Source organism: Malurus melanocephalus, unplaced genomic scaffold (assembly GCF_030028575.1).
Source record: "Malurus melanocephalus ecotype Western Australia unplaced genomic scaffold, MMel_1.1 scaffold_94, whole genome shotgun sequence".
NCBI classification, from domain to species: domain Eukaryota; kingdom Metazoa; phylum Chordata; class Aves; order Passeriformes; family Maluridae; genus Malurus; species Malurus melanocephalus.
In genome coordinates, this window is record NW_026623326.1 from 99166 (window position 1) to 123918 (window position 24753).

The following is a 24753-nucleotide window of genomic DNA, read 5'->3' on the forward strand; positions in this document are numbered from 1 at the left end:
GAATGTAAGAGACTAAAATGGAATTGAGCCAGCTTAGATATTTTACAAGTCATGTCTTTGAAGAGTTCCAGAAGATCTTTACAGAGGGCAAATACACTGGGCTTTTGGTCTTTAGTGGATAGCAATGACAACCACCTCATTSCTCACCAGAGTATCATCATGTGGCCTTGCCTAGTGAGTTGGAGGAAAAGGCATTCTCCCACCAGCACCACTTCCTTCGTGTCCTGGGAGTTTCTTTGCAAGTTGTCCACTCATGGCTTGGTCAGGTTTTGACCTCTCTTGGCATGCACGGTCTAAACCCAGTATGACTCCAACCTTCCCTCAGCCGTGTCTGGTTTGAATCCTGTCCGTGCCTGGATCAGTGTTACCACTAGAATAAGAATCTCTTCAAAGAGTTGTTTGTTTATTTGTTTGTTTAAGAGACAGCTTCTGTCAAATATGAAGAAGGTAGGAGCTCTGTGAGCTGTAACTTCTTYCCCTTTAAGTCCTGATGTGCTGTTGGAGCTCAGGATCCTGTCAGCCTGGTTTCTCCTTGCTTGATCTCTGCAGAGCAGGGTTTGCATTTCCGGTGAATTATGTGACAGTTTCTGATAAGGATGGATGGTGAGCAGATCCTTGGGCTTGGTTTCTGTGCAGATGTCACATTGCTTCAGGTTTGTCACTCTGATATTGGGTGAGTGACCTTTCCCAGGGTGACTCAGTGAGCAAATGGCATAAATTGAGGGACAGAAGCTTCCTTGAGGTGCCTTGCACCAAAGAACAGGTTGTGCTCCCTCCCAAAGTCTTGCACTAGATTCAGTGGTTTCCTGACCCTTCATTTGGTTTTTCCCTAAATAGCCAAACTGGAATTTTTCCAGGATCTGGTTGCTGTGATTGACTTCATTACTTTGTGTTTCATAAACCCAACCCTTTCAGCTCTGTTTATTGGTGYTTTTCTCCCAGGCAGGGCAATTTTGTGGTTCACACATTCACCAGCAAAATTGCTGCAGTCTTTTAATTTCCAATGCAGTAAGGATTTGTGTGTGCATGTGTTGTGGGTGTGTAATCTTTCTTTAACCAGTGCAAGGTCTCAGTCTAGTCTGCTTCTCCTGTTACTGTCCTCATGGGTGAAAGCTTGGCTGAAAGGAATCTCCTGGCCTGCAGTGCATCCCCCAGTCACACTGGAGTTTCAATCAAAAGAGCCACTGGTGTCCAGGAGGGAATCTTTGGTTAAAATGCGGCTGTAGACTTTTAGAAGCTGTTTTTGAAGGCTGAAGGTGGGAGATGGAACATGGTGCAGCCAGGCAATCTGGCATCCTGGGAGGTGTTACAAGAACTTGACAAATATGCCAATAAAAATTCATGGGCACAACAGCATGAGCTGCATTTGTTGTTAATTTTTGACTCATCAGGCTTTTGTCCTCCTTCACTGAACAGGAGAGCAAGAGCTTTCACGTGGGATTTGTATAATTAAAAGATTATCTCCTGCCAATAGGTCCTTGTAACTTCTTGCATTTGCTCTGTCCCTCAGATACTCTATGGCCTGGCCTGTGCATCCTTGTACCTTGTGTTCATTGGCTAGAAATTCTTTTATAGTCGGCATGAACGGTTGTGTTAATCCTTACCGTTTTCATGAGTACCAAATGTGTACTGGGTAAGAGTAATTATATTGCCATTAGATAATGAACAGCTTTATTGTACTGTAATGTGACGTGCACAAAGGGAATTGTGAATATTGGCAGTTCAGATCTGGATAGYTGAATTTCCTTGGTTACTAATATCACTGTAGATTATTTGCACCATGAAATATTTTWAAAATCCACATTATTTTCACCTGTTACATCCTTTGCTTATTTAAAGAAATAAAGCAGCTGATATAACTAAATAAAAAAACCCTACACATGCAAAGTGCAGGATCTTAAGTTCTGTTTTTAAAGTAAACTCCAAGATAGGAGAATTCCATACTGAAATCCCATCAGCAATATATTCCTACAATGAATGTATGTAGGAGCTTGCACCCCATTGAAATCAGCTTGAGCTGCAAATGATACTTGATGGTGCAAAAAGATGACTGGTGGGATTTTCAAAAGCTTCTACCACATGAAAAACCTCACATCTGGGATTTCAGCATRGCTGTGATTTCCAGACTTGGTTTGTTTGCCACTGAGTTGWCTAAAATGAGTAAAGAAATCCACTKCACCTGAGCAGTTCTGATTTCTCATTTCCAGGCCACAGTACAATGGCCCTGTGTTTGCCTTTTCCAAAACCAGAGAGAAATGTTTAAATAACATTTTGTGCTGAATTATTAAAACTGCTGCAAATGTTTTCATTAAAATTTGAGTATGTTTAATATCCCTTCTCTTGAATTTTAAATAGAACCAATACTTGGTGACTTAATTGCCCAGCAATATCTCTTTTTTAGATTTTTGCCTTATATTAATAAAATGAGTGTATTTACATAGTTCCAACCTAAGCACATCTCGTTTTACTGACTAATTGCCTCATTTAAAGGGCACACAATGTTAACACCTTTTGGCTTGGCTGAGACTTTACATCATACTACATGCTGAATCCCATAGTGAACTTTATCYTATGCAAATAATAAATCATGTTCTCTATCCTTCTTGATAAAATGTGCTAAAAAAGCCCTCCACAGCTCTCTGATCATTTTAAATTATCCCCATTGCATTGAGGTTGTGTTCAGACTACCTAGAGTACCATCTCAGACAGAGGAAAGGAGTGACTGTAACCTGTGAGTTGAGCACCTGCAGCTGACCATGCAGCCATCTCTTCCTCATCTCTGCACAGTTTGAGAGTGCAGAAACAGGGCTGGGAGTCTCATCCCTCTCACCGCTTAAACTGGTGTTTGGTGAGATGCAGGAAGGGTGACTTTTGAGGTTGTGCAGTGATGAGGATCCTCCTGCTTCTGCCCCTGCATCAGCAGTACAGGTGTGACCTGAACTGACCATGAGGAGCATTTCTGGCAGCCTTTTCCAGCACTCAGGCTGTAAAAATCCAGTTTTTCAGGCAGCACTTCAAACCCAGCTGCAGTTCCCAGAAAGGGGGAGCACAAAGAGTGGCTGTGCCTCTGCTCTTGCAGCATTTAGGAGAGAAACAGCTTCAGCAACTTGGCATCAGCCTGGTGCTTTGGGGAATTAGGTGTGACATTTCAGGTCAGTTTGGGATAACTTAAGGGTCAGCTAAAAACTGGAGATACTGAATTTGCTTCTYTTACCCAGCTGAGCTCAGTGCCCAGTTTTAACCAGAGTTAAAGGAAGGTCTGGGGTGTCTGATATCAATAGGAGCCCCATGCAGGCAGAGAGTCAGGTGAGAGCAGTGCCCAAAAATGAGACCATGGCACAGCTCTGAGGACAGAAGCCACTGGAGGGTGGTGGTGTGGTGATGAGCTGTCGGTGCTCAGGTCTGCTCCCCTGCCAGGCTGGTGAGCACCAGACCCGCTGGACACCAAGACAGCCATAGCGGGTACGCAGGGATGGGTTCTTTGGCCTGGAAGGGCCATGTGCGTGTGTACATCACTCTCCAGTYACAATGACAACGGCTCTTTGAAATGCTTTCCTGCATTTGCATTTGCAAAAGCTGGATAAGCCTTTTTTTAAAAAAAATCTGATAAGTAGCAGGCAATTGAATTAACCACTGTTGACTGTATTGCTGTCTCTTAACAAACTCCATCTGTATGGTCTCCCTTTGTAGACACAATTTTATAACTTAATTTCCCTACCAAAACATCAGTGTTTACTTAGTAAGAAATCTGTTCTTTGTCAGCTTAAAACAGTGATTTCTTTATTACCACTCTGCGCAAGGAATGACAGCACAGAGTTGGCACTGGAGCAAGTCTGGTTGAGTCTACAGCGTTGTAATGGAAACAGGGTGAACTGAGGGTCAAGTATAATGGGATTTGTATACAGAAATGTGTCTGCATAAGGAATAGCTGCGTGAGATAAGAGAATGAAAGATGAGGCCCGCAGGTCTCCCGTTGCATGGTGTTGGGAAGGAGGTATCGCTGTAGGTACACCGCTGACACGGGAGATGGGGTTAGCTCTGCGCCAGCATAGCAGAGTTCCCTAAATCACACGTGCCTGCTCCTGCACCAGCTGATGTTGGTGGGTGTAGATTGAGGCAGTGGTCAGGGATTAAGAATGTTTTGTGTGTAATTTTTGCTGATTTTGGGAAGCATAGGGTCAGTGAGGGGTTTTCAAGCTATTAAAGTCTGTGGCCTCCTTTAAAAATTTTCTAGCAGAGTTGTTAAACATAGCATAGTGAATTTGGCCCAAATAACAAGAGGCTTGCAGAGATTTTTTTGCTGTCTTTCACAGCCCCTAAAGGAGTTTTTAGTGATTCCCAAGGGTTTTGCAAACCACAGGTTGAAAAGCACTAGTGTAAACTTTCAGCAGTAAACAGCTGGGGAACATCAGATCCCTACTCCCTCCTTGATAAATGTGCTGCATTTTCCTACGCCGTTGAAAAACTGGAATGGGAGAGCAGCTGCAGTCAACACCAGCAGATCTGGGAGCAAAGGAGTTTTGCAAGGAAAACTTTTTGGGTGATTACGTGGCAGATGAGACATAAAACCTCATCTTTTCTTACCAAGATGATGATTTCAGGGGTGGGGGAAGCATCCTGGCTCCTTTGAAGCGTGTTCAGGTTGTACAGCGCAGTGAGCGGTGCTGTGATTTTACCACAGGACTGGGCTTCTGTTTATTGCTTTTACTTTCTCCTGCTATAGAGCTTTTCTCAGTCTTACACTTCAGGCTAGAGCTAGTAGACAAATGCCAGTTGTTTGTTGCAGGCAATTGGAGAGCTCTGCTTTCTCTGAATTATTTGTGCTCAGCTCTTCCCTATGGAAAATTAAATCCTGGCAGAATGTTGTCCAAATTAAAAAAAAAAAATATATATATATATATATGTCTCATTCATGTTCATTTTCTTTCAAATTATTAAAAAAATAAATAGAAAGGGGGAAAATAATAGATTAAAAAGAAGAAATTAATGTTGAAGGGCTGATTTACTGTTAATTCTCTTTATTTTGTACCGAAAACCCCAGATACTTCCAGGAGAAAAAAAAAAAAAGCTTGTTTGAAATAAAAAGGGTTTATTCCCTGCAGTCATATCAGTGAAAAACTTTTACCTAGTTCTGCWCTTCACCATATAATTGCTTGCTTTTCAGCATACTCGTTGCAAAGCAAAGGCTGGTTAGATCAGCCAGTCTGCGGGATCAGATCTTACATTACATCTTGAGCTCTTTGAGTGCCATTAGCATTTCCTTTTAGAAGTGAAGAAATATTGACAGTTTGGTAGGTTATCTCGCATTTTACTGCACGTTAGGGCACTTCAAAGTCTTTATGTAGTGATGGGAGCTGTCATGAAGTAGATGTGAAAAGGGCCTTTGGTCCAACTAAACCTGTCAGCAAAAAGATTTAGGGCAGATGGTTATTATTAGAAATCAATGTATTTATTATATATTGTTCAGGAATATTTCCCTTTGGAGGTTACTGTGAGTGCTGTTGCTGTTTAAAATGTGTCAAATGCCAGTAAAATTAATTCCTGCAGAAAACCCAGGGAGCCCCAACCAAAAGCTTTGTTATTATGGGAAGGCACGTCTGTTACTCCTTTGTGCTGTGATGCACCAGAGGCAGGTACACACACAGCACACCAGCAGAGTTGCCTGTGTGTGTGTGAGATGGATTTCTGTGCAGCTATCACAATCACCTCTGTGTACTGACAGAGCTCCTCTGACTGCTGCATCTGGAAAGGCTTTGTAGAGATCTGTCCTGKACCTGTTCCCATTTTGTTATATTCCCCTTTGTAAACTATGGGGTTTGGTTACTTACAGTTAGTTACAACGGTGTACTGCTGCTCGGGGCAAGTGTGTCATCTYTCTAAAGCCTCAACACCGATGGTTTTCCCCTGTACTTTAGAAAAGAGAAGCAGGACTTTTCGGGGTTTTGTAATTAATTGGATGTAGGTTTTCCTTCCTTGGTGTCCTGTTTAGCTATTGGATTTAAGTTACAGGACCTTGGATTATGGGAAGAGGACATTCCCAACAGAAAAGGAGCATATTAGCAGAAACATTAATGCTGGAAGTCGCTGTCCTGGAACAAAGATCCATTTTCCATTCACCCCATGATTTACAGCACATTCCAACCAAGTGATTTGGCTATGGTCTTCTGGCATAACATTGTTTGCCCTTTCCCTGACATTTTGCATATAAAGAAAAGTTATGAGCTTCTTGGGCATTCAAGGTACCAGGAAATGCAGGAGTCTACCTAATTTGTTAACATGAAATTATAGATGTCAGACACAGACTCTGTTAGTTAACGTTGGTTAGAGTAATGCTGCAGCCAGTTGATTGTATTACAGTCATGATGAAGAGGAATGGTCTTTTTTTGCTTTTCTGGGATATGACAGGTATGGAGCCAAGGCAGATTTAAAGTGTAATGAATGAATAAGCATTTTCTGTGGTTTGCCTGACTCTTCCATGAGCTCCACTGCTGTGGTGTTGCTGCCATTGTCTTTCTCTCTCCTCAGSGGGTTAGTGCTGGCATAACATGGGAAGAGACTTTTCCAAAGTACTATAGGAATTGTCTTTTAAATGCTAAACCCTTTTCTAGCACTTGAATGTTATAGCCTTTTAAGGGAGAGAAGCCTCCACCCTAAAGTAGCATAGCAAATAGACACTGGGCAGGGATCAAAAATKCAGATTTCTTCCCCACAAACATGTACTTCCATTTGTTTTCCCAAGCCCAGTGTCTTCACAGCTACGAGCAAAGTATTCACTTGAAAGTGCAAATATCCTCAACATGTGTCCCAAGGGAGAACAATCAGATGCAGAGAAAGTCTGTGTCACATCCAACACATCTCTCTAACACCCATTTCCCACATCCCCACGCCAGTGTTGACTGCTCTCAGATCTCCCTCAGCTCTGCCATCAGGATCTGSTCCATGTCTACACCTCTCCCCATCTTTTTCCCCACCAATTCCCACCTGGCTTGCTCCTTCAATCCACCATGCCACTGCCTAGTCTTCATCYCCTCCCTGCCCTGAGCCTGCAGTGTTTTGACAGCCCAATTCTCCAATTTTGTGACTACTGGAATCAAGTTCTCGTGCGTGGTGATTTGAACCTGAAGCTCACATGCCTCCAGGTTTGCACTGCTCCTTAGGTTTGCTTCCTTTCACTGGCTCCTGCACTTTCATCCACGCTTTCCTTCGCCTTTTCTCTCACTTTTCTTCCTTCCCTCCGCCTCAGCTACCTTCCTTGAAGTTCCCCTTCTTAAAATATGCTTCTTCTCTGAAGGCTTTCATCATTAATCTCTCAAGAAACTATCTTAGAGCCTCATCTGCTGTGCTTTGATTTATTCGTTGTGTGGCTTTTTTTGGCAAGTATCTCACAAGAACTGAGCTGGTCATCCTTCTACCTCCGTTCCTAAAGGAAAGCTTGTGTGAAAAGGTGGGCTTTCAGAACTTAAATTAAAAGATCATGTAAGTAAGATAATTGGATAAAAAAAGGATATTAGGATCTGAAACAGAATGTTTACTTGCTTTGATGTGCTTTGGGAACATATGTCTGCACAGTGGGTTGTGTGGCTGATTAAGTATAAAACAATCCGAGAAAAAAATCACCACTATTAAGCTTAAATCAAAGATYTCTCCCTAAGACACTAATTTGATTTGGGTTTTAAGGTCCCGTATCACCCTAATTTCTACCTTTGATGTTTTGCTTCTCTGTGTGTTGTATAATGGAGGGCAACCTTATTTATAAAAATTTGCGTTTTTCTACCATTTTAAAGGCAAATATTGTTATTGTTGTTGTGTTGCGGTTGTGGTTACAAATGTCARCCAGAAGTAGACCTGTGTTGTGGTAAATGCAGCATAAATGCAGTAAGAAACCATATGTAGTCAGGAGAGTTTTCAGTCTGAGAATCAATTCCTGTACTTAGTCCCAACTTCGCTGCCTCCAAAAGTTGCCTCTATCCCCACTGAGGCTGCCAACAACCTGTGAGCTTCAAAACATGGTTAACTTATGGTGAAACTTAGATAAAAAAAGGTTTCAAGCTATAAACAAAAATACTTTTGATTTCATGATTAAAAAATAATATATATCAGGTGAAATAAAATAGATTGTTTGATGTGTTCTTGGGTTTAGATACTTTAAATAYAGGATTGGAGTCAGGTATGTTTGAAAATGGAATTGTCTTCCAAAAAAGAAAAAGGGAAAATGTTTACCTTTTTATTCCACTTTTGAAAGAAAAAAATCTTTCTCTTATCTGGAGCAATTATTTTAAATTGATCTCATATGCTAGAAGTTGCATTAAGTGTAAGGGATGCAAAAAAAATCATACAAAGGAATGGTGCATGCCTTAGATTATGATACTGTGTAGATGAAAAACAGAAGAGTCACATTGGAAACCTGTTYTTGTTGCTCCTGCCATCGGTGGAGAGTTTTCTTTGATTTCATTAGTACAAGATTAGACTTTAAGCATGGCAACTGCCATTGCCAGTGGTTGCAGAGTGGGATTTTCATCGTGTCTACCTGAATCCTTCTCAAAGCACTGCCCAAACCACAAAATCACAAATAAGGCATTTCATATTCAGAGATTTGYGTCTGTTAAGGCCCAGTGGAATTGCCACAGTTATCTGATCTGACGTCTGTGACACTGGCCATAGGATTCCCCTCTTTAATTTCTACAGTGGGAGCAATCACTGTTTCCTGCTATTAAGACTCCAAACCTTGCAGTGCACTTAAAGTCCATCGTTTAGAAAAACATACTTTTGCCATACAGTCTTGTTACAATGCTGAATTTACCAATTCCACCCATAAACTCATCTAATGGGAACTTACCCTTGTTAAAAATATATTTTTAAATAGATATTTTATTGTTATAAATATTCTTATTATTTTTATGCTTTCTTTGATGGTCGAAGGCATGTTTGAGGGGAAAAGAGAAAATACGAACTGCATGAAACATGCTCTTTAAATTTCTGCAGAAAATCTATAACAATTTTTGTCCAGATTCACAATCTCTGTAACATTTTRTAAGTGAAAGCATTAACTGCTGAATTAGCAAAGGTAGCTCTGATTTTCTGTATATTCATCTTTCTATATATTCATAGAATATATATACTATATATTCATCTTTGTGAGTATGAAAAAAAACCAAAAAAAACTATTAACCTTATTTTAGAGCTGAGAAGATATAGGAGGAAAAAAAATATTACTTGTACTGTGCATCCCGCCGGAGCGGGGGCTGGGAGTTAGCAGCGATGTCCCTCGAGTCCCCATCCCGATCTCTTTGTAGAGGGACACATAGGCTGGCTCTCCAGGTTGATAGTCTTATATTCGATCATCAGGTCACTCGATGGGTAATTATCAACTTGTGGCGGTGCCGGGAGAGCCGGGAAGCGCCAGCGATTCCCCATCGCCTCATTACCGGGCTGCCCTGCGCTCCCCGGCAGCGGCGGCGGCTGCAAGGCAGCTCCGTGCCCAAACAGCGGCAGGGAGGGAAATCTTTGTGAATGATCAAATGCCATGTGAATTTGATAGCCGTGGCCCGGGTTTGACCTCTGGAAGTTACCTTGTTTTGAGGGACCTCGCGGRGTTTGATCCTGAGGGTACCGCACAACTGTTGCGACCTCTCGCCCTTCCTGTTGTAAGGGACTTTAAATCAGAAATAAACAGAGGTGAAGCTGAGGGGCTGGTGAGAGCTGTTTAGACTGAATCATTTAGCATGAATCCTGGGGCACTTTAGGTTTCCTGTTGAATACAGCTTTGGCATCCCGTCCATACAGTGTCTGCCATGAGARCAGTCATTTTTCAGTCGTCTGTGTGGCTCTCCTCCATCCCCTTCAGACAAAGGTGGTGTTTTGGGTACATGGGACTTGGAAAAACAGGCTAGGAAGTTTTCTGTGAAACAAAACAAAAGCAAGGATTTTAATGTGGGGTTTAGAAGGGATTGTTTGCTTTACAAGCTTTTTTCTTATAGCAAAACTCTACCAGGATATGATACCCCTCCCCATGAGTAGTTCTCTCCCTTACTTCAATGTCTGTTTAGCAACTATGCATTTCTTTATTGTAGAGCAAAACAATTGCCTTCAAGTGTCCATATTCYATTAAGCATATGGAAAAGTATTCAGCCCTTTGTTTTCTGCAGAATGAGTTTATTTGTCACATAAGTATTAATTTAGACTAGTCATGGAACATTAGTGCTTGGTAATTGTCTGCATTTTTCTGGGGTTTATTTAACTGATGGAGATTATTTCAGAAATGTGCAACTTCTTTAACTGTTRCATTCATTGCTGAGTGCCCCTTGCAGAGGCTGCAGACTCACGGCAGCCGCGAGATGCTGCCACACCTCCTCCACGCAAGGTTTTGGGATTGCCGGTGCACGTCCACCGAGGGAGAGCAGGAAAAAGTCTCCCCAAGGCCCTGTTCATAGCTGCCAGCACTGATTTTGCCAGTCCCTGAGGTTTTCCCTACACGGAAGCCCTTTCCAGTTCCTCAGAGAGGATGCTGCTCCTCTGCTTTGGGCCCATGAGGATTCYTTCTCAGCACTGCATCCAGCAGTGGTATCAAAGACAAGCGCCCACCAGGCTCCGAGGCACACACAGGAACACGGTGCTCTGCCTCACTGAAAACCACGGGCTGAGGTTTCTTTGCCTTGGTTTTCTCAGGAAACTACCAGCTCCTTCCCCTAATCTTTGGGATGAGATTGCAGAGCTTCAGACGAGCTGTCACTCCTTTCAGCAAAACCCAAGAGTCAGGAAAATTAAGCAGATCTCTTTTCCCCAGTGAAGGGCTATTAAGGAGTGACCAGCTCCTGGGAAAGCACCAGAAGGCTCCCAGTGTCCCACAGGCAGTGTGTGTCATGTCTCAGATGCTGATATCTCTCCTTTTGCTGATGGTGCTCCTCTGCTGTCATGTGTTGGTGTTGCCCCACAGTTCTGCTCTGCAGGCGGCTGGAGCCACGTAAATCGTGCAAGGATTTCTGCTYTCCCAGAGCACTGCAGGGTCATCCACTGCACTGGTAAAGACCTGCTCTGTAAAGCCTTCAGCAGCTTGCATGTCCCCAGTGTCACCAAGAGGCTCTGCAGCCCTTAGGTGGCATCAGGTGATGTCTCCCTCACCTCAGTGTCTCCTTCTGTTAAAGAGCAGCAAAGGAAAAGCCTCTTTGGATGGGGGAGGAGATGAATCCAGGCTCACGTGCTTCGTCARAGATGCAAATTGCTCTGTGAGTCCTGAGCATTAATTATAGAGCCTGGGCTTCTCGCTGGAGCCGCGGGGAAAACAGGCCCCTGGCTCACATTAAATTTAATGGCGTYTGGACACCCAATTCCCTTAGCCTATTTGAAAACCAGAATCCCACTTTCTCCAGATATATATGTGGTCAGGTGAAATCCCTCATCCGGTGCAGACAGCAACATTTTTACAGCATTGTGTTCAGCAAAGCCAGGAGCTCTCTCCCAGGTGCTGGGGTGTTTTCCTCATGCTACATGTGGGATCCAGGAGAGAAGTGGGGAGTGATAGGGATAGCAGAGGTCTGGCAGGGAGCTTTGTGGGCAGGCTGAGGAACGCAGCTCTGGCATCGTGGTTTCATTGCATGGGCTGGTTCACYRCACCAGCAGGAAGGGTCCGGGGCAYRGGCATGGAGAGCCCTGCGTGCCCTGGGTGTGAGCTGGGCATGGGGACAGAGCTGCCTTCCCCCGGCACTGCTTCATCTCATCTACTGCCTCTAAAGAACACGATGTGATGGTTCTCCTCTGCAAGGAGCAGACCTGGGAGGGTACAGCTGCCTCTCACTGTATAGCTGCATTGCCAATGCAGTGGCTAAATATGATTCTTAGGAATGAGAGAAGAAATAATGCAACTGAGAAAAAAGGGGGAAAAAAAACTTTTGGGGAGTTAGGAGCAGAAGTTGCCCCTGGCTGAGTGAGTGGTTCCTGGTAGGCAGCTCCTGGAAGCCGCGGTATTTTGTGATGTGCCGCACTGTGGGATGTTGTTTTGATAGAATTGTGGGGTACAACACGAGGGGTGATCTCTGCCTGGGAGGGCTCACAGGAGCCAGACTTTGATGGGAATATRGCTGTCCTAGTCCACAGATGGAACAATGAGCAAGGACAGGCTTTAAGCAGAGCCATAAGGAGCTGCCTGCTCTCCAGCCCAGTCTTTGTGCACAGGGCCAACCTCATGTTCAAACACCAGCTGGGTTTCCAGCTGCATGTATTTTGGGGAAATTCTTGGTCTTTTTCCCAGTGTTACCTCTTTGTACAGGGTGGAGTTTTCCTATTCTGAGGGACTCSAGCGTTTCTGCCCAATTTAGCACAGAGAAAATGAACAGCAAACCCTTCATATTGTTATACRCATTTTAGATGTCGGCCTCACAGTTTGATCAGCAGAGGCTCCGAAGGCTCATAAACCTGGTAATACATAGTTCCAAGACTGCATCAAAGAAGTTCACAACCCTTTTGGGAGAAGCTGTGAGTACTGATGAAAGAGGGAACTTATTGTATATGTAAGAAAACTTCTTTCATGGCTTATGTATTAAGGCAGGCTCTGTGGCCCAGGGAAGATTGGGGCTGCTTTTAATTTACATCACCCCTCACTTATATTAAGTCTTCGTCAGAAGAAAAATTAGTCAGATGTTTTCTTAATGACATCATTTTTTTTAATCCTGTTTCATTTTTTCCAGATGAGGCGGTGGAGATTATTAGAAATGAATTGAAACTAAATCTGGAACAGAGACTTTGATTCACTTCTCCCTCCTCCCCGGTAGAAATAAATTGGTCGGCTCCGTGCTCGGATGCCTTTATTAGCAGCCTCGACAGAAACCAGCCCCGGCGGCCTCGGCTGCWGCTCCCCGAGCCTGCCGCCGCCACGGCTGACGTCATGGCGAGAGGCACCGCACTGTGACTTTGGTCACCCCATAATTTTGGTAATGGAAGGCCATGGCAACACAGGTGGGGAGGTTACGAGGTCTGAAATAGCCATGCCATCATCAGTTTTTYTTTCAGCGTCATGAAAGAAAACAARGTCGGTGCTGGTGGGTGTTTCTGTGGCAAAAGCCTGGCCTGAGCTCGGTGAGCGCCTGTTTCGGTGGCTGTGCATCTTCGCAAGACCTTCATGTCTGGTGGGTTTTCACTGCCTGGTATTTCACACCGCCGAGCCACTGAGCGTATTGCTACAGGAAAGTACTTTGAACTATAAATATTTCAGAAAGCATTTAATTTACTACCCATCAGCAGAAAGTGTTCAAAAAGCCACAAGGTTTACTAATTTATCAGAAAGACAGAGAAACACACGGAAGATCAAACAAAGGCAAACATGCTCGTTAAACTGCTGAATAAGTCTGCAAAGCTTATATTACATTGCTGTGTGATTTTGTTGATATGCAGGTATTACAAATGAATTAAAATGCACCTGAACTGTTGATAAAGCAGGGTGGGTCTGAGATCCTGAGGTGCTGTTGGCGTGCCTAAACTGCTCAGACCATCTTGCTTGTGGTTGTCTGTGCRTGGAGAGGCTGATGGTACATGTACTCACTAATAGCATATTTGGATAGTCTTAGGGAGGGACCTTTGTAATACCCTCCCTTAGATCAGCCCACATTGCAGATCCCTGACCTCCAAATCCCTGTTGTCTCCTGTGCCCAGAGTGCAGCCCTGTGGGGTGCACATCCATCTCCCTCAGCTTTGCCAGAACACCCAGCCAGGGACAAATACTGTCCCTGCTGTGACCTGTGTGTCAACACCAGCTCTGCTTCCAGCATGCTGTGAGTACAGAGAGAGCTAATACAAAGCAGATTTTGATCTTTTTTTTTTTACCTAATGACAGCTCTGCCTCGTTTGGTGTCTAGCTCAGATTTTGTGCTTCTCAGGTCAGGGTGAGTAACTTTTTCTCCTTGGCACCCTCTGCGGTTTGTTCAGTAGGGCACGTGTCTGAGAGAAGCCCGCAGACTTTCTCTTCCATATCCTTGTTCACCCTTCAAAAAACTGCTTAAGCACCGAAACTTGCACGTGACTTTTGTTTGTTACCTGCTGAATCCCTCAGCATTTACTGACTTCTTTCTCAGGTAGCACTTGGCCTGAGGAAGATCTGAGGGATTTAAGAGGGGTGGCCCCCAGAAAGCATGCAGTAAAACCTCACATGAACTTTTGCCCTCTGAACCATACCACCAASCTGTCAAGGAGGTTTGTGCTGGCCGTGATGGACGCAGGAGGTGGGGTTGCTGTGCCGGCACGGGCCAAGCCGCGTGTGCTGGGCGAGCAAAGCGCAGCTCAACATCACATAACTTCCCTTTGCACCGTTTCCATCCTCACACAGACTGCCCTGTCCAGGGCTTTCTGCACGTGGCAGCACTAAAAATCAGGATACCTGGGGGCAGGGAGGAGTTTGGAAACCCCCGGTTTGCCTCGAGTGTCTTTGTGTGGCCAGCCGCTCTGTGCAAGGAGATGGGGTGGGATCTCTCTAGAGGGTGCATTCCATGCTGCCTCTATGTGCAGCCCAGCTGTGGTGAGCCCCTTACACAAGTAAGCACAAATACAGGTTTGGTGCAGTATGGATGTGTGTCCACAGGAAGCTTGGAAAACCTGAGACTATGCATATGCCAAGAAGGAAAGTTTTTCCCACTAAGTGTTTGGACTCCTCTCTCAYGGGCAAGGGCAGTGGGGCAGGACAGAGAAGGGTGGCAGGCAGCTGTGCCTGCCCCGGGTGGCTGTGAGTGACAGTGTGTCTTTGCTTCCTTCCCAGGCCTCCTCCTCTGAGTGGCAGCCCCGTCATCTCGGACATCTCCCTGATCCGCCTGTCTCCACACCCYGCCGGGCCTGGCGAGTCGCCCTTCAGCCCCCCGCACCCCTACGTGGCCCCRCACATGGAGCATTACCTGCGCTCTGTGCACAGCAGCCCCACGCTCTCCGTCATCTCTGCTGCCAGGGGCCTCAGCCCCGCTGACGGTAAGATACTCTGCTACTGGTACTGCAGCGATTTTGTAGCTCACCAGGACTGAAATTCCCTAAAACCCGGGGATTTGCAGCTGCAAACGCTCCGCAGCTGCTCTCTGAAGTGGGAGAGTTGTCTCTTTTTCTTTCTGTTTTTTTTTTTYCCCCTTTAACTACACATTTGTTTTGCATCATCGCACTGAGAAAGCAGAGCGTGAGAATAGCTATTACTGCTGGATCATATTATAAATATTTTGCTTAAAGTACGTTCCTTTCTGCAGCGCTCTCTTTCTCTCTTAGGAGCTTCCCTGTTCTTCTGTCTCTGCTGGGAGCCCAGCTTTCCCCAGAGAGGGTCACAGTTGTTCTGGCTGCCTGGCTGGGCTGGGACATTGCAGAGGAGACCACGCCAGCTGGGTTCTCCCCTGTTGGCTCTGTGTCTGGGGTCAGGGTGGCTCCTGAGCAAAGGCAAGGGACCATACTTTGTTTCTGCTTTCACCCGAGCTGCCCCGCAGCAGCCTTCAGGGAAGGCGARGGTGTGTGGGATGCTCGCCCTCGGTACAGGCAAAGGTGATTGTGCTCTCTGAGCCACATCAGACCCCGTGACGGGGAGCTGGGGACAAAAACACTCAACAGGGAAGGGGGAAAATGCACAGCACTGCTTTCACTTGGCAAGGTGTAAGTCATGCCTTACTTCATCAGAAGAGCTTCATTACAGTTGCAGGTGGCTGGCTCACTGCCCAGGGAAACGCTGGGGTTTGGGGACCTGGTCTGTGCATGCCCAGCAAACCCCAACATCCCTCGGCTCCAGAGCTGCTGCAGGGGCCAGCAGCCCTTCAACGCTGCAGAGCAAAGTGCACCAGAGAGCAGCAAGGCCCCTGGATTAGTGTCTGGCAGCATGAAACTCTTGTATGGCTAAAATAACATCACWGGAGTGAGGGGGAAATGCATATGTCTCCTTCCCTGCCCTAAAACGGGTCTCTCAAGCACCCGCCACAGAGAGATCTGGTGGTTGGGGTGTGTGTGTTCTGCCATGTCCTTCCTTCCAAAACCACTTTCATTGTTTGCTGTAGAAGAATGGCATTGTGTTTTGGGTCGCTTTTGTTTTCCTTTTTTATTTTTTCTTTTTTTTTCCCCTTGTTTAAGGTGGTGGTAAATAAGTTAATGGGGCAAGCGGGTGGGRAGGCAGGTTTGAAAAATTACAGCTGGGAGAAAGTGAGTGTAATTGGCTTTGGCAGCCAAAATGGTTTTATGCTGCCAGACACTAAACCTAGCTCTATGCATTAGACCTTGGCTTTAATTTCCTCACGCTGCTATCGGGAACTGGGCTGCATTTGTCTTTCCTTCCTAATAGGCAGGGATGTTAATGCTGACAGGGTTACTGCTGTCGGCAGCCTGGGCCCTCTCCCCCCTCCCAGGGGTGCTGGCTGCGTCCGAACGGGAGGATTATTAGAAGGGGGAACGAGAGATTGTTTATAAATTTGCGGAAATGGAGGAATGCAGAGGCCCCAGCCCGGTCTCCTTTGTCCGCAGAAGCACGCCCCGAYGCACGTCACGCGCGCCCTCCACGGAGCTGCGGGGCCAGGGCTGGCGGGGGGCGCGGGGGGAGACGGGGCACCAGCGTCAGCTCCGAGCTCTAACGTTGTGGTGGGAACCTTCTCCCCATGTTTCTCTGCTCGCCCGCGGCGCCAGCAGTGGCTCATGAGCATCTGAAGGAACGAGGCCTCTTCGGGCTGCCCCCGCCACCACCGGGAGCCAACCCCGCTGACTACTACCACCAAATGACGCTGATGGCCGGCCACCCAAACCCCTATGGGGACCTCCTCATGCAGGGCGGGGGAGCAGCCAGCACAGCCCACCTCCACGATTACCTCAGCCCCGTTGATGGTGAGTAATGCCTTGGGTTCTTCCTGACGTGGCTGAAACTTTGGGGTGGATGGATGGGACTGCCCTCCGGGTGGAGGGTGCTCTGTGTGGTCACTCTGCCTTGCTGGAACTTTTGGGTGCTGCACTATAACTTTGGCTTAAGAGGTCACCTCCTTCCGTAGATATATATAAAAAACACATAATCTAAAATACGTACATCATGGTCTYTTAGGGAGGATGGCATGGCTGCAGCACGGGGAGGAGATGGGCTGGCCCAGCATTGCTGCTGTCCCMCTGCATTGACCATGGGTGACCAGAGCGTGTCGAGGGACAAGCTCYATCTCCATCTCCCCATCCCAAGCTGTGTTTTGCCTACTTGGTGTCTGGGACGAAGGCAGGTTATGTCCATTCAAAGCCATGCTAGGCACAGTGGAATTCTCATCTTGGTTGGGATCTCTCAGGTCCACAAGGAGAGAAAATATCTGAATGGGGAGACACARTGGAAAGAATATTGTAGTACTTTGTGCAAGGAAATAAAAAAAGGCAGGAATGTGGTATTTGTGATAACACTGAGTGTTAAAAACCCTCTCCTGGCCAAATGAAGTAGAATCATGCAAAGCACTGTGATGCTGAGTCACCCCTGTAGTCTGACTTGCTGCCCTGGGTAGAGTCTTTCTGGAAACATATCTGAGGTCCAGATGATTTTTAGAGCTGTTGGAAATGTCTTGCCATTTACTTACGCTACATCTTTGGAGGAACTGGGCTTATACAGGTATTACAGAGGGCAGTTTGGTGATTATTTCTGCTGCAAGAAGAAGTCTCAGCTTGACTTTCGGATTCAGCTTCTGTTTCCTGGGATGTCTTTGGATTTGCCTGTGGACCATTATGATTTTTGGAGTGGAGATCTGCATCGTTTCATTACCGCTTCAAAGTTTCTGTTGTTGAGCTTTTAAGATGAAAGACGTTGTGGTCTTGCTGCTTCATAAAGTGACTGGYTTGGAATGATAAAAGCTGTTCTGGCTGTTCAGTGATGGGAGCTTACAGGTATTTCTAATGGAGAAACAGCTTCTCGKCTGCAGCTGCTGTGAAAGTTTTACCTGAACAGTCATTTTGTGCTGCCAATTCCTAGATTAATTTGGAGTCTGGGTCCCTGTCTGAAAGAGAGAGCACGTGCTCCTTGGTACCCTCCTGCCCTCTAACACCCAAAATATATCCCAGGCTTCCCTTCTACAAAACAGCTGGTCAGTAAGACTGCTCTGTCTTCCCTCCCAAGGGTTAATGCCTGTGGTTATAGCAGATGGGTGCAAACCAGCCCTGCCAAGTTCTCCTCGGGCTCATGAACGAGACTCCTTCCTCCTTGCCTCCTTATTAGTCCATCTCTGACCAGCAGTGCCTCACTGAAGTGCCAGATAAACAACCAGTGAAAAAAGCAAACACAACTATTTTCATGGTGGTGCAGGCTGGCTCCCGGCGCACCAACGTGCTCATCCTCTGGTTTGCTGGAGATCAGTCATTATCTGAGATACTCCCCTTGGCAGAAGACTCATACTGTTTGCCTTCTGAAAACATCTCCACTGTGAATCATGTATCAAAGGTCTCGGTTTCATGCAGCCAAGCTAATAACCATGATTCACTGCAGAGCCAGGGCTCACCCAAGCTTTTATTGTGATCTTTTGGAAAAAGCTTTGTTGGTGATTAACTGGAAAGCCTTTTCTGGGCCTTCATGTTCTGCATGAGATGGAAACTTTCAAACATTACGAGAATGTGACACAAAACACTGCTTTTTAAGAATGTGTAGAGTAGCAACAGTCCAGTACCAGTCTCTGGTCCACATGTCTGGGTTTATCCATCGCCCAGAGAAAAGAGAGAATTGTACATTATTAAGGCAGACAGTAATGGATGGCTCTGAAATGCTGGCTGAGGAGCCAGTGTCTCCTTCTCTTTTTAGAAAGTTATTTCAAAAATTTAAATCAGCAGGGCCTAAGTAAATAGTTGAACAGATAATTTAATAAAGCATCCTCTTATGGTGTTTTTCTGAGACAAGAATATCAGTAGCATGCATAAACCCCAAATGAGTCACCACCTCGCTGCATCTGTCATTCAGGGAGCCCTTTTCTTCCCAGGGAGCTGAGGAACATAGRAACTTTACAAGAATTAGTTTGCTGAAAATACAGGTAGCTCTTGTTAAACCACATACGGCACCACCGTTCATCTGTGATAACACTGGCACCTGCAAAAGAAAAAGCAGGAGATAAGCATATATTAAATCTGATCTATTCAGTGTCTCATCACTTCCAGCATCTGCAGGTCTGTCCATGGGAGCTATAGATACTGGGTATGCTGGTTCTTCCACAGATGTAAACTTGGGCCTTTCTGGTTCCTATAATTGCATTTTTTTGGAGAATTTCTCTGTGCCTTCACGGGTTTTGTCAGTTTTTCACTCCATCACATGTCTAAGGTCAGGAAAAGTAATGGGATATAAATGTCAGCTGGAGCTTGTGCCACATCTGCTGAGGTGTTCACACAGTGWCTGAGCTGGGCTGCCCAGAGCTGCATCTCTGCTGCATTTTCAGTGTGCAGCTAGGAGAAGTTTAGTCACTAAAGTAGACCAGATTCGAGTTTTACGTACCAGACCGCTGGGGTATTCAGCCAGTTCCAGTGGAGACTAAACAACCCTTTAGTTAGTTCTCCTGTTCCATTTCCTCATCCAAACAGGGACTTGAAATCCAAGAACAGAGTTTGAATCCAGGCTTAATCCCACTTTCTGGGAAGCCTACAATTTCAAATGAAAAGTTAATCACTTTCCTGTGTCACAACATTGCTGATGGGGTACATTTGGTACTAGTTACAGGTTCTGTTCACCAGATCAAAACAGTCTTTTACGTTTCTGTTTTAGAAGTTGTGTTGCATGGTGCATTATTCCAGGTGACCGAGTGGTTGTGCAAGAGCATCCCTGGGACAGGAAGGACTGATGGGGAACAGGATGACCCTGGAGATGGCTACAGCTTTCTAAGTGTGTTTAGTTCTTGCAGCTGGTTTTTTTTCCCCCTAAGCACAGGGGTTTGTGTGATTACCCTCAGCCCTTCTGGAGGTGCCATTTTCTCTCAAGAGGAGTCTATCCAGACTGACTTGACGCTGCTACTGTTAGAGCCCTGTACAGCAGCAGATCTCAAAGTGCTGTACAAAGCTAAGCCATTTCCTCTCTGGAGAACACAAACAGAAAGGAGATCAGGGAGTGGTGACAGCTTTAGGAACAAGATCCAGATMTTTGGAATAAGATTCTTATGTCAGGGCGGAAATTGGAGATCATCCTTAAATCCATCTCACTTGCCACAATGTTGAGAGTGATTGGGTTGTCCCAATGCTGAGYCAGGGAATGGGGAAGAAACATCTTGAGTGCAAGTTGGGCCCAGGGTAGTCCCTCATGTCAGGAAGGCTGTGTAGATGTTTTTGTGCAATAGTTACCAATAGCAGCAATGACCCTGCAGTGCTGTTACTGCATTTTGTCCAGTTCTGAAGCTGGAGAGGGGATCTCAGCCCTGTTTTTTGCTGCCTCATGCCAGGCAGTCACAAGAATCTTGATTCACAATCAGCAGTTTAACTGGGAACAGGCTTTGTTCAGCCCAGCRTAGCCAGCAGGCCAGCAGCTGCACAGTTGCCTGGGATGTGCACAGATCTTTTAGCAGGACTTTATTTCCCCAAATCAAACAGCAATTCAGCTTCACTAGCCTCTTTCAGTCAATGTTGTTGGAGCCTTCCTACTTGAAGGAAATGGTTTATCAGACAGCAGGGTAGGGAGCAGGGCTGGCAGTGCAGCCCAGTGGTGATGGCAGTCGGCAGACATGTGGCTGGGAGAGGTGAGCTCAGGACTCTCTCCAGCAGGTTGGTGTGGAGCAACTGCTCCATCAGGACAAAAGGAGAGAACCGAGCCTCATGGTGAGCGAGGAAGGAAGTGCTTCCCCTGGGGCTGGAGGGGCCAGCAGCCCTGGGTTTGCAGGCTGGATGTGCTGGATCACAGATGATTCCCAAACAAGCCAGCTGTTGGCTGCTGTGGGCAGACGACGCTCCCTGTAGTCGCTTCCTTAAAAACTCTCAAAGACCTATTTTTTTGTTGTTTTCTTTGTCCCAGCATAGAATGGAAACTTGCTGAAATCTCAGAAAAGGTTCAGAGAATGGGAAACWATTTCCCACCCATTTCTAGCCAGCAGTGCTGTTTTCCTCCCCAGAAAAATATGTGCAGAAGAGAGAAAAAGTCCCAGAGCACCCCATAAGTGCTGTGTCTGGAATCCTGCTGCACTCTGGTTTCTAAAGAATTCAATTTACATATGCAAGTTGGGTTGACTAAACAGTTACCTTGTGGATTGGGAGTAGAAGAATGCAGCCTTGTCTTTCAGCGAGGATTTGAGGGAAGCATTAGTATTCCTTGAACTGCAAAGTTGATCGGCTGGGGGAGGGAAGAAAGAAGGATCCCAGGACACTGTCTGATGCCAGAACAAATGTCCAGCATSTGCTGCAGTCTCAAAAAGAGGTGTGTTGCCTCTGCAGAAGGAGAGAGGGCAACAAGGAACTCGTTACACAAAGAGTGTTTGTACTTTATTGCCACTTATTGATTAAGGGTCCATCCTGTGTTTTTATGCTGCCCTTGAATTTGATTTACTGATGGGAGTGGGGGACATATTTCTGTACACTTTGGATGGAGTTTTGTTGGTGAATAGTGAGGAAGAGGGACCATTTTGATAACACTGTATTTATCCTGGGGCTTGGCCAGGGGCTGCAGGGGAAGCAGTGGCTCTGGCTGGGTTTCAGTGAGGCGGGAGCGGGGCAGGCAGGCTGTGAGCCATCTGCAGCCCATGTGCCTTTCAGGCTCGTCTGTTGGGGAGCAGATTCCCCTGATGACCCTGTGCAGTCGAGATCACAGCACCATCCTTGTCTGTAAAGCATTGCCTGAGGTTTCCTTACCCCGAAGGAGCCCTGAAGGAGCTCCTGCTGAGTGCCTGGTGTTTCCCTTCAGAAGGGCTTTGCTGCTGCTGTTCCTGGTGTGACACAAGGTCTGAACTCTCCCTCCAGAAAAAAACATTTCTTGTAAAATCCCTCTGATGGCCCACGGCCGCAGGAAGTGGTCAGGGCAGAAACCTCTGCTCCCACCTCGAGATGAGTCGGAGTCTGATCCTGCCTATGGGCACTGGGATAAGGCACAGGAGTGCATCCAAGCTGCTGTGTGTGAGAGCTGAGCATTCCATCATCACTGACCTGGTGTGGATTCATCTGAATTGGGGAGGAGTATCCCAGTTTATGAGCAACTTGTGGATGTGATAATCGTAAGCACCACAGGAAAGTGCCAAGGATACTCTTATCTTCTCGTAAAGAAATCTAGACTTTCTCCCAGCTCTAGGCTGTTTGGGGGATCAGGCTGGGACATTTGGCAGACACTGCCAGCGTCACTCAGAAGTTTGGCCTTGAATTCTTGCTAGTTTAGAAACGAAATATTTAAACACACGCACCCTAGGAGAGAAATGGCTTTTGGTTGTGAACTGTGGCATTTACATTTACCCTGCAAAGATAATGCTGCTCTAAAGTCAAGGTTTGTTCTACTGAAAAGTTACTCCAGGCAGTTTTGAAAGATTTYGTAAAACATGTGAGTTATGTTTATTCTCTAGCATGTAGACTTGAGGCTGTGCCTGTATCTAATCCTGTGTGTGAAATGGTAAGGAAAAGCCAGTGCACAAGAGGTAAAATACTGTAAAATGTGTCTGGAATCGGCTTTTTCCAAGGAGGGGCACCAGGGTCAAAGGTCTGTGGTAAATTTTTTATTGTCCTTCATGAGCTGCCATTCACAACGGTGCCACCAATGCCCAAAGCTTTGGTCTCAGCCTGGGCCGTGTCCTTCCATTCACCAGTTCACTTCTCCTGAGTTGGAGAGAGAAGGGGACAGTCTGTAGGCGTAAAACTTCTGTCATCTTTCAAGCCAAAGAATATATTTGTTGTTGCTTGAAATCTGTACCAGTTTTAACTCCAAGAAGGTATCTTTAGCKTCTGAAAAAACAAGAAGAAAATCAGATTTCTTCCGTTCAAAGTTAATTTGTTTAATATAAACGTAAGAAATAAAACCCAAGATGTTAGTGTGTCCAAAACTGGATGCATCAACRTTCTGTGTTTTCAAAGTGGGAAAGAATTTGTTTGAAAGCAAAGGTGAGATACCTCAAATAAGGGTGTCTCTAGGTCAGCTTTTAAACTCATAATTATTCCATGTTCCAAAGTCCATGGAAAGCATCTGCTGGCTTTAATAGGTGTTCTTTCAAGAGATGTAGAAGTAGCAGACACAGAACAGACATGACCCACCCTGGCGATGCTGTAAAAGGATATGCTGGAAATACTRTCAAACACCAGAGGAGGCAGCAGTACAGAAGTCTCGTGAAGTTATCTTTTTTTCTTGTTTTGCTGTGTGAGCTTTGACCCATTACWTCTTTGTGGACCTGGTTGAGGAAAAAAGAGGTTTTTCCATATCTCAGTAGGATTCAAGGGAAAAAACCTGAAGGTAAGAAAGATTTCTGTCTGAGGTAGAGAGGCACAGAGAAATTAATTTTAAATTCTGGAGTACTGGTGGAATGAATTTTGAAATAATTTCCTACTTTTATTTTAATGTGTGACTGTTTCAAATTTATGTTAATCTATGATGATTTTCGGTTTCTGAACAAAACACCTTTCTGAACAACAGCAAAAATACCCATTTTTTTTCCTTACAAGAGTGTTGAGGAGGGGTACTCTGACAGTTAGGGAACTTTCCCCAACATATTTTCCAAATATCAAAAAGTTCTTTAAACTAGCCCAGTTCRTTTTGAGAAGTCAGCACTTTTAAAAAGGGAGAGGAAAGAGGAGTGTTAGTGATAAATGTTCCCAAAGCTCTCCATCTCTGTGTCTGAGAAATGGATCCTGCCTTCAGTCACTTCTCTGGGCACAGTCCCTGCCGAAGGAGTTGTGTGTGGTTTTTCTTTTGGAACATCACTGGAACCTCAGGCAGCAGAGGACGTTGCTTATGTGCCCCAGGGGCTGTCAGTCAGCCTGTGTTGRACACCTTGCTGTGTACAGCTACACAAATGCTGACCAGTGCTGCTGCCTGGTGCCATTTAGCATTTGTGCTCATTGTACTCAGACCAGGAGATTCAGGTCAAGCAAACTTTATTATATAGAGCGATCCCTGTGGTGTTCATCTGCTTTTGAATAATAATTTTGAAAATATTCCCTCTTTCTAAGTGCGCTAGTGAGCGTTTCTTCACGTGCTTAAACTCCTTTTCCGTTTCCCAGACAATTCTGTTCCCAGGCACCTTGGGCAGGCTGTCATTAAGAAGAGAGGAATTGTTCATCCATAGCACGATTTTAGGTCACAGCTTTCCGTGGCAGCCTGCAAGACCTAAGAGGYTTTTGTGTAAAGCATGAGCCCAACCTATTGGATCTGCTATCAAACATTTCAGATAGCCCGCAGTACTTRGGGGATCTAAATTAGAGTGGACACTAACGCAATGCATGTTGCTGGTTTTGGGCTGGAGAATTCCCAGGCGAGCTTGAAAACCTGACAGCTTCCTGCACAGTTTTACACGGGGAAAAAATGACATACCTGTGTGCAGCAGGGAGGGGTGCCCACCTCGTCTGTGCTGCTAAAAYCCAGCTTCCTGTTGGACATCAGGTCGTCTTCCCTCTGCAAATTAATGGGAACCAATGGCTGATCCAGCATCGTGGGCATAAATCATGTGAAGGAACAGCGAGAAATGAGTACAAGGCTTTTCTTTCTATTTAGTAATTTATCAAGGGAAGTGGCACATTAATAAACAGATCTCCCTTGAGATGGGGGAGTAACAGAGATAAATATGACTGTCAAATCTGGCCTGCTTCCTTCTGTTAGAGAAGGAGGAGACTGTGGGAATGCAAATGCAGGAAACAATATCTATATCTGGAAAGACGCATATTATT

At 45.6% G+C, this 24753-nt stretch overlaps 1 protein-coding gene across 2 annotated transcripts in view; it reads left to right on the forward strand.

The window, feature by feature from the left end:
* GLI2 (GLI family zinc finger 2) overlaps positions 1-24753 on the forward strand; it is a 141418-nt gene that overhangs the window by 85237 nt on the left and 31428 nt on the right. Inside the window, exons 3-4 of one of the 2 annotated variants that reach the window (XM_057368533.1) lie at positions 14738-14940; positions 16615-16809. In XM_057368533.1, the coding sequence (XP_057224516.1) occupies positions 14738-14940; positions 16615-16809 (398 nt within the window). The remainder of the gene's footprint in view (positions 1-14737; positions 14941-16614; positions 16810-24753) is intronic. The other variant, XM_057368534.1, reaches the window with a different exon arrangement.